This window comes from Ursus americanus, chromosome 7 (genome assembly GCF_024610735.1).
Source record: "Ursus americanus isolate L20-20 chromosome 7, mUrsAme1.1.p, whole genome shotgun sequence".
Classification (NCBI taxonomy): domain Eukaryota; kingdom Metazoa; phylum Chordata; class Mammalia; order Carnivora; family Ursidae; genus Ursus; species Ursus americanus.
In genome coordinates, this window is record NC_142133.1 from 52,485,054 (window position 1) to 52,494,564 (window position 9,511).

General features: G+C 52.3%; 2 protein-coding genes across 5 annotated transcripts in view; both read right to left on the reverse strand.

Annotated features, from left to right (window-relative positions):
• The window catches only part of NCAPH (non-SMC condensin I complex subunit H), a 33,853-nt gene extending 32,762 nt beyond the window's left edge, over positions 1–1,091 (reverse strand). Inside the window, exon 1 of one of the 2 annotated variants that reach the window (XM_087863697.1) lies at positions 755–1,091. In XM_087863697.1, the coding sequence (XP_087719823.1) occupies positions 755–773 (19 nt within the window). In that variant the 5' untranslated portion in view covers positions 774–1,091. The remainder of the gene's footprint in view (positions 1–754) is intronic. The other variant, XM_087863696.1, reaches the window with a different exon arrangement.
• Positions 1,092–1,923: 832 nt separating this feature from the next.
• On the reverse strand, positions 1,924–9,435 carry ITPRIPL1 (ITPRIP like 1). Of its 3 annotated transcripts, none has more exons than XM_045808993.2 (3): positions 9,165–9,435; positions 8,901–9,004; positions 1,924–8,074 (listed from the first exon to the last, which is right to left on the reverse strand). In XM_045808993.2, the coding sequence occupies exon 3, from the start codon at positions 8,058–8,060 to the stop codon at positions 6,417–6,419; it is 1,644 nt and encodes a 547-aa protein (XP_045664949.1). In that variant the 5' UTR covers positions 8,061–8,074; positions 8,901–9,004; positions 9,165–9,435; the 3' UTR covers positions 1,924–6,416. The 3 variants fall into 3 exon arrangements, with proteins under 3 accessions (XP_045664949.1, XP_045664950.1, XP_045664951.1); XM_045808994.2 differs by having other exon boundaries at positions 1,924–8,356; XM_045808995.2 differs by lacking the exon at positions 8,901–9,004.
• Between the last annotated feature and the right edge of the window lie 76 nt (positions 9,436–9,511).

Here is a 9,511-nt window from a genome sequence, read left to right on the forward strand (position 1 = left end):
ACGGCACTCAACCTCACCTGTAATTGTTTCGTTTGTTTACGGTCTCCCCAACTAGAATACAAGCTCCAAGTGATGCCTGGGTGGCTCAGTCGGTTAAGCGTCTGCCTTCGGCTCAGGTCATGATCCCAGAGTCGAGTCCCACATCGGGCTCCTTGCTCAGTGGGGAGCCTGCTTCTCCCTCTCCTTCCCGCTCATGCTCTATCTCTCTCTCAAATAAATAAGTAAAATCTTTTTAAAAAATAGAATACAAGCTCCAAAAGGCTGGGATCTTATCTGTTTTGTTCTTTACTGTATCTCTGCACCTGACAGTGGGTTTGGCCCAAAGGGAGCGCTCAATGCTTGTTGAATGAATGTAAAAATCAGCGCACGCGTGTTAAGCATTCAGCAGTAGCCACAACGCTTTCACGGCCCTGAACTAAGCCGCATCCCAGGAAAACCACCTTTCAAAGGTGACACATCCCACACGGCGCAGAAGCCCACGGGAAAGGAACTGAGGAGTGGGGATCGCCCCAACCGCGCTCCCGACGCCGACCCAAGCCGCGTCCTGATTGGCGGGGCACACCCCTCCGCGTTCTCCGCCTCCCGCCTCTTCCTCCCGGCGCCTGCCTCCCGCCTGGCCCGTGGAGCGCAAGGCCAACAATTAGGCCGAGAATATCCGTACCCCCCGCTCAGGTTCGCCCGCAGACCCTGCCCGCTCGGAGCACCGCTTCACGCCGACCCCTTCCCGCGGCGCCCCCAACCCACCCCGCCTCACCTGGGCAGGGAGGTCCCATTTTGCTCTCCCTCTCCGGAGCTGGTTTTAAATCGTCCGCCGAGAAGCCTTAGCTCCGTAACGGCCGCGGTGACGTCCGCCGTGGGCGGGGCCAAAAGCGCGCCTGCGCAGGCCGCCCCAGTCTTCCCCAGTCTTTCGCTGGTAAAGGGGCGTCCGGAGCTGTGCAGGAGTGTGTCCTGTGGAATCGCTGGCTTCCCGCTCTGCTCCTGTGGGTGGACTGTAGAGGGTCCGTGGACTACCGTCACCCGCCTCCTTTCGAGCGTTAGACGTGGAACTCGGCGCTAGGGACCCAACGTGGAGCAGGACGGGAGAGGGCTCCGCTTTCACGCAATTTACTCTGTAATGGGAGGGAGGGCAGATTTCTAGGAAACGAGGTTAATTTTCCATAGCGACCTGTTCTGTAAGGGCAGCAAAACACTAAGGAGGTAGATGGAGTGTGGGACGGAGGTGAGAAAGCCAACAACACGATGAAGGTTCCAGGCAGGCGAAGGACAGATGCAAAATGTTTTATGTACATTTTAAAATAAAGGCCATCGTTTTTATTCAGATTCTTGTGAAAAGCTTCCTGGATCTACCCCCCCCCCCAACACCTCACCCCCGCGTTTTTATTCAGATTCTTGTGAAAAGCTTCCTGGATCTACCCCCCCCCCCCCGCAACACCTCACCCCCGCGTACCCCACCACATCAAAAAAAAGTTTAGGTGAGAAGTGAGATGGACGTAACTTGCCGTCTCTCCCTTCATTCTGCTTCATCTGATCCTAAGAATTTTTTTTAATTTTATTTATTTGAGGGGCGCCTGGGTGGCGCAGTCGTTCCGTCTGCCTTCAGTTCAGGGCGTGATCCCAGCGTTCTGGTATCGAGCCCCACATCAGGCTCCTTCCTAGGAGCCTACTTCTTCCTCTCCCACTCCCCCTGCTTGTGTTCCCTCTCTCGCTGGCTGTCTCTGTCAAATAAATAAATAAAGTCTTAAAAAAAAGGGAGAGTGAGAGGGAGAAGCAGACTCCCCGCTGAGCAGGGAGCCCAACGCAGGCCTCGATCCCAGGAGCCCTGGATCATAACCCAAGCTGAAGGGAGACACTCAACTGAGCTACCGAGCCGCCGCCCCCCCCCCCCCAAGAGTTGTATTATGGAAGGAGAGGCCCCGGGCAATTCCCCCCAAATATCCCTAGAACGCCCTATTACTTCCTATAACACACATCAGGCGTTTTTTGCAGTGTTTTCCCTGAAGGGTGCTATTGCCATTCAGGGTGAAACAATTTTTGACATGTGGGGCTCTTGTTAGGACACTGTCCACTAAACGCCATCAGTGCTTCTTAGTCATTTGGCAACCAAAAAGTACTACCCTTTGTTGAAAACCACCTTTCAAGCCTATTTGCTTTTGCACAAACTTGTTCTCCCAGTGACCACCATCAAATCTTTAGTGTATGGCAGCGTGGAATAGAAAAAAGAAGCAGGTTTACAGCGTTTTTTGTCTTAGTGAATGATTCTACCACCCACCCAGGAACCCAAATCAGCACCCAGGAGCCATCCACGCACAACCTATTGAGCTCTTTTCGCTTCCTAAAAATCTCAACCCTGTGTCTCTTTTTCCCCCATATTACCTTCTTGCGGGTCTGCAGCAGCCCTACACCTGCTCTGACCCCTTTCTCATTGGGCCCTTGTGTGGTGGTTGCTAAGTACCAATCTGACCTGTTCCTTCCCAAAGTCTCAAACCATTCAAAAGTTCCATTGCTCTGGGAACTTCTAAAGTGATCTAGAAGGCCCTATGGGGGGCCCTCTTTGGCCTCATCTTGCACCTTGCCTCCCCTTGCTCCCTGCCCTCCAGTCACTTGGGCCTTCTTTCAGACTCGCTCTCATCATGCCCTCTCCCTCCACAAGGCCTCTGCACATCCTCTCCTCATCTTCACTGGGTTGGCTCCTGTCATGTTTCACCTCACATCACTTCCTCAGGGAGACCTTCCCAGATACACTCACATGTCCCTACTGGAGGTTTTAGTGGAACTTGCCACCTTTGAAATTTTATATCCACTGGGATGACTATTGCATGTCTATCTCCTCCACAGATCGCCAACTCCATGAGCATGAAGCCATGTTTTGCTTGCCATTGTTTTCCCAGGGCCTGGTGCTAGCCCTGGACACAGCAAGTGCTTAAATATGTATTGAATGAGTGAAGTTGGAAGACAAGTTTAAATCCTGGGTTGGGCGTCTGAACCTCTCTGGGCCTCATTTTCTTCTCCATTTATAAAACAGTCATGACGATACCCCTTCACTGGGCTTTATGAAGAATTGGGTAACATATTAAACTCTTGTGGGCACATAGGCTCAGTGTACGCTGGGGTCCCTGTTATCTCACTCGTCTTCTCTGTGCTGAGTGCATTTGAGGAGTGGGAACAGGTTGTGATCCAGAAGCAGTGTGGGTTGGGAGGGTGGTAGATGGCACTGAATCAGGAACCTCTGAAGAACTGGCTTGGAACCCCCGGCCGAGGAAGACTGCTGGGTGACCCATTCGGTGAGGCTTGAGGCTGTTCCATGGTTATAATGGGGCCTCCGGAGCTGAGGGCTTAGGGCTCCCTGTACTGGGACAAAGCCAGCTCCACCCCTTGCAGGCGGCTCATTCACCACCCGCTCTGAATGCTGTCTTTGTTTTTTGGGGGGTTAGTTCTGCGTAGGGTGCCAAAAAATCGAATGATTTATCAGTGGTATCAGTGGTATGCAGAACTCAATTCCTCTGTCTGTACAAAACTAAAGTAGTGGGTCCCTCCCCCACTCCTTGTCTGCCAGAAAAGCAGTGCTGGAGCCATTCCCCTTCCCCATTTCACTCCTCACCAGGATTCTACTTCCCCAAAATGAATGGCAAACAGCTTTAGTTTAGGCGAGGAGCAATACTGTTATCAGTTGGCTACCTGAACACACTTTTGGCTTCAAATTTTCCCTGACCTTCCAGCCTGCAGCTGGCTTATATCATAATGTAGTTCATGATATGAACCACGGAGCCACTGGGGCCCAACAGGCATGTAGTTCAAATGGCTTTACATTCATTTTGGCCTCTGAGCAAATGCCTTTAATTTTTGTATGTGATACGAAATTCCTGACCTAAAGACTGGGCTACGGACCAACAATTTCTGTCTTCTAGAATTTCTAAACGACATACCGCCCTTTATCTTAAAATTAATATAGTGCTTTTCGCTTTTCAAAGCGTGTTAACCCCTACATCCTGACATTCCCAAGACCACGCTGGAAGGTTGCTAGGACAGGTACTTTCTTCCAGGCTCTGCCTTTTACTAGCTACGTGACCTTGGGGGAAGTTGTGTACCGTTTCTGTGCCTCGGCTTCCTCATAGGAAAAAGGGAAGGAAAAAAGCACCCACTTCATGAAGTTATGGTGCGAGGATTAAATGAGTTACCAGATGTGAACCATTTAGGACCACTGGCAATGCTCGGTGAACGCTAAGTATTCCCATTACTATAACTGCTGTTATATCCTGGGTGCCGGCCAGGAATTGTTTTAGAAGAAAGCTCAGCTTCCTAAATTATCCAGGGAAGTTTCCCCTTTCATTGTAAGAGTATTCCCAGAGCACAACAGCTCTGTTCTTTCCATTACTACTTGTTTTTTCTATACTCTTTCTTACACGCTTGGCCCCACCCAAGCTTCGCTGACTATTCCTTTGTAGTCTTCTGCCCTCTCCTGTTTTCTTACCTCTTACTAGACTTGAAACCACAGAGTGCTAGAACATGATACTGCCTTTCAACCTGACAGATTTATGCCTTCTACAGCTTATGCATGGTTTTTTTTTTTTTTTTGTAGCACTAAGATCTTTTAAATTGGCTGGTATTTTGGTTTGGGCACCATGAGAATGAATAACTTGGATGTTCCTTGACATTCTGAATTATTCTTTCCTGGCTCCTGGCCATGCCACTGGGAAACCTCAGGGCAGACTGGTTCAGGGTGCATTGAGAAATACCAGGATGTACTGGATGAAGCTATCAGGGTAACATGAACATCTTGGGGACAGGCACGTGAGAATGCTCATCTTCTGTGGGTATTATTCCATCGATTCCATGTCAGGCATCGGCAGCCAGACACACAAAATGGCGTCCTTTATTGATTTGGAACTAAAACACCAGCAAATTATTTTCTAAACAGAAAGAATATAGATGTTTATAAAACATCAAGATCCCACCGGCATGGAACTAACCATCACTGCATCTTAACTTGAAAGCAGTACCTGGCCGATATCAGCAGACAACATGGGAACACAACCGTGACTGTGCGGTGGGAGTCTCAGATATTGACTGGCATCAACTCCTGGGACATAAATTTGTAATTTATTGTTGCTGTGGGGAGGGTGTGGATACAACCAAAGCCCACAAGAGCAGCATCTAAACCCCCCTGTGACTGAGTTAAATGTGGGGCCAGGTTCTCCTCCCCAGATCTTCCTGGCATGCAGGGCAGGAACAGCATTGTTATTTCCAAAACAACCACACCCACAACGATAGTCACTTCTCTTAAACCTCCTCATCAGGATGCCCAGGACTTTGAAAGAAGGAAAAAATCCACCAATCCTATCTCCAGAATCACAACTCTGTTCGAGCTGGACTGCTCCACAGTCCCTTCCTGTCCAACCCTGGCAACGGGCCTGGATTGTAATGACCCCACTTTGTAAAACCGCAAACATAGTTCAAAAAATCCCTTTGTCATCTTTGTGAAAAGAGAATACAAAGGCATTAACAGACTGAGAAAAAGCACAGCTACACATGGTGGCTAAACCTTTTCATTTGACAAACAAGCAGCTCCCTTTAGAAACAGTAACTGTTCATCTCAGAAACCACCCCCCCACCCCAAAAGGTTGTCCTCATTAAGGGTTTTACAACGTTGCTTCCGGGAATGAGAAGCTCATTAGACGCTATTTCATTAATTTTAGTAAATACATTATCTCAATTATGAAACAGATCACCATTGACTTAATATTTGCTTGTGAATCAGTGCTAATGAACTGTTTGGGTAGTATTGGAGTTTTCTCTCAGGTGCATAGAAACAGCTATATTATATTCTGTTTCACATATTATACGAAAATAGGGCTAAATTGAGAAAATAGAAAATAAACATCTCGGGTAGATCTTCAAACAGAGGTGGTCTGAAAAATTAGATCCTAACGTACGAGAAGTTACCTTCACAGTATTTAGGATAAAATGGAGTGCTATCAGCTTGGATGTGAATTAAGCTAACAATTCAACAAGGAAACCAGTTTACAAGGAATGTGCTGAGAGTCATTCACAAAAAGAAATAAGCTGGAATGGAGGTATTCCCTGGTTCTCTTTCACTTCCAGTGTTGATACAAAACAGGCCCCATCTGGTCTCAACTCTAGCTGCGAGATCCTCCCATAACATCCGTTTCCCTGGGCCCTCTTTGGGTCATGCTAAAAATCAGGAGATGAAAACCTCAGAAGACACACCCTAGATTAGGGCCTACACATTGGACCCAATCCTGTTGAGCATTTCAGGTGCTCCTTGGAGTGTCTAATCTATCATAGCCCCCCACCGGCAAGGTGAAGGTCACCCATACCACTGATGTGTCCTAAAAATAAACTCTTTGGCAGCCTAAGGAATCAGAAATACCTTCTCCCCTTTTTTAATGGCCTTTACATTAATGTGCCCCAGCCAATGGGGCACAGGGCAGAGTTTTCACTTGGGTCAGAAGGTTGTGGAATTCTTCCACTGCCTGCGAGTGTGCCATGGGGTTAAGCACCAGGTGTTGGAAGAGATTGACAGGCTCAGCATTCCGAAATGTCTTAGGGATCGGGATGGTCAGGGGCAGGAAGGTGTTACCAATGAGGAAATGATGGAGGGACCTCTGCTGGAGGCCGCGGCCCAAGAACCAGAGGATGTCCTGGAGGCGCTGGGAGAGCATGCTGTGCTGCCAGTCTGTCAGAGGCAGCCGCAGCAACAGGTGCATGAGGGCTGTTTTGAAGTGGTAAGAGGTGAGGATGGGACGGGATGCCCCCTGGGGTAAGCTCTGAAGGTCCCGGAGACTCAGGATGATCTGGAGGCACTTGAGGTGACAGGTGTTCTCTGGAGCAAAACGCCCTACCAGCTTCAGGAACAAGTGTTCACAGGCTGCAAAGGACTCGGGCCAGTCCACACTGGTGAGCTGTTCCTGGTCAGGAGCCTGACTCACCAGATAGACCAAGGTGTCTTCCCGTTGCACCCCCAGGACCAAGCGGATTGAGAGAAAGCGGCCCGAGCGGTAGTCCAGCCTGAGCTTGCAGGAAGTGGTAGACGGTGGGAGGCTGAGCTTAAAGTCATACTTGTGGGCCACAAGGGCCCAGGCATTGCCCACCATGTTCCGGAACCACTGTACTGTCTTGCACACATCCAGGTAGGAGCCAGTGCAGAGCGCCACCTTGATGGAGCTGCTACACTTGCTCGGGACGGCCAAGTGATCCCTGTGGTGGTGCACCAGGCACAGCACGTCCCCCAGAAGCTTCTCACGCTTGCACACGCATTCCGACTCGACCAGCACACAGCCACAGCGGCGGCCGAGGGCCGGGTCCCTCATCTCCAGCACAAACATAGTGCCCTGCGGGGGAACAACGGGCACCAGAATATCAAACTTCTGGGTCTCGTGGAGGGTTCCCCACTTCTCAAAGGCAGCCCCGATGCCCAGGCAGTCCTCCAGCTGTGGGTGAGCCTCCCGGCGGCTGAGCACCCGACAGGCCTCAATGAGGTCGTCCACAAAGCTCTCCACGAACTCACAGGTGCAGGGCAGATCACGGGTGACATTCTGGACGTAGTGTTTGTAAAAGGATTCCAGGGCCTCCCGCGAGGGGAAGTCGGTAAGCCAGTTGTAGGAGGTGACGGGCACAACGCGGACTTCCTCCTCCTCCTCATCGCTGCTGGAATCAAAGGCCGGCTCATGCTGCATGTTCTGTCGCAGGAGCTCAAAGATGAGGAAAAGGCAAAAGAGGCCAGCATTCCACAGGTTTCCCAGCATCCAGCTCAGTGGCCCCTCCTGGCCATCAGCCTGGAACGGCCACCCCATGTCTTTCTTCCCTAGCACTAACTGATCACTGGATGTGTCTCCTCTCCAGAAGTTCTCTGCCTTCTGCTTCTGCTCAGCTGCTCGCTTTCTCTCTTCAAACTCTATCTCCAACTGGCGCATCTCCTCGCTCATCCGCTTCTCTAGCTGCCGGCTTCTGGCTAGTGTGTCCAGGTCCATCCGGTCACTGACCATCAGGGGGTGGTGAACAACATACATCACTGCCAGGAACACAAGGCTTATCACAGCCATGGAGGCCTCTGCATCTGGAGAAGTAGGAGGGTGGGAGTCAGTGGTGATCTTCGGGATTCATCTGTTCTCCAGCACAGAGCCCCCAGAGCCCTGGAACCCCAAATCCTGGAAGTTAACTGCTCAGGAGAGACAGAAACCTCACGGGGCTGGGGCTGGACAGAGCAAGGGTCTGCCCAGAAGGTGGTTTGGGAGAAAGGGTGTCAGCAGGATGTGCCACTCGGTCTTTCTGCTTTCCTTCCACATGGTGTGGCTGGTATTCAGGCTTCCAGAGTATGGACATAGCACTGTTTTCATTCCTGTGTAGGAGGGGGAGGGGGACCCTTGTGGTAGGGTGGCCTCACCCGACTCATCAGTCCCCCGTGGGCACCAGGTGTGCCCTGCTGATCCCAGAGGCTCCCTTCTACCGGCAGAAAGCACTGATCTGCCTGGGCGACACCTCTCCTCTTGCCAGGCAGCCAGCCCCAAGCCCCAGCTATAGCAGCCCACTTCCTCTGTGACTTCACAGTCCTCATTCTGCTCACCCTGTGTCATCAGACCACTCTGCCTCTCCTCCCTCTTGCCCAGTGGGGCAACTCCCAGCAGGCGCCAGGGAGGCACAGTGCCACCAGCCTGCTCCGCTGCTTCCCGCTGTGCTCTCTGAGGTCCTAAGGCGGCGGCTGGATGCCCCGTCGATGGGCCAGGCGCATAGGCAGGCACGGCTCCACATCTCAGCCCAGGAAAGTGCTCGAAGAACCAGGTGCCCAAAGCCACTTGACAGCCGAAGTAGTCGGATCATCTGCCTCCCCACCCACCACGAGGCCGGAAGCTTCTCGCATTCACCCCACAAGCTACTGGGCTTACCAAGATTATGAAGGACTATGCCGCGTGGACGCTGAAGCCAGGTGGGGGGCTCTCCTCTCTTTGGAACTTGGCCTTGCTTAGTCTCACTGCCCGCTCCAGGAGCCCTGTTAAAATTTACAAGGTACCTAGCGGCTGTGGCTTAAAGCAGGGTGCCCCCCCCCCCCCGCCATTCATAACTTCCCCAAATTCCACGCCCAGAGATCTGAACTCTCATCCGCCTACCCTCCCGGGGCTTTCTCAGGAACGTGGGGCCAGGTTACTCACCGTCGGTGTTAGCTGGAACACGGTCTTAAAGAGACAGCGAGGCCTGACTGCCCCCGCCTTTTCGCCGGCGGGTTGGGGGCTCCGGGTGCCTCGCCTGGGGCGTCCGGGGAAGTGGCCCCGCTCCCCTCTCCCGGGGAACGCACCATCTCGTCGAGGGTCAGAGGGTCTGTGTGCGGCCCACCCCGGAGACCCCCACCGCGCCGCGGGCCGCTCCGAAGGCGCCTGCCGCGCACCGCGGCTCCCGCCGTCCAGGCTCCACCCCGCCCAAGCTCCTCCCAGCCCAACCCGCCGCCGAGCGCGCCGCGGGAGCGCCGCCCTGGGGCCCCGGTGGCCCGGGTCGCGTCGAC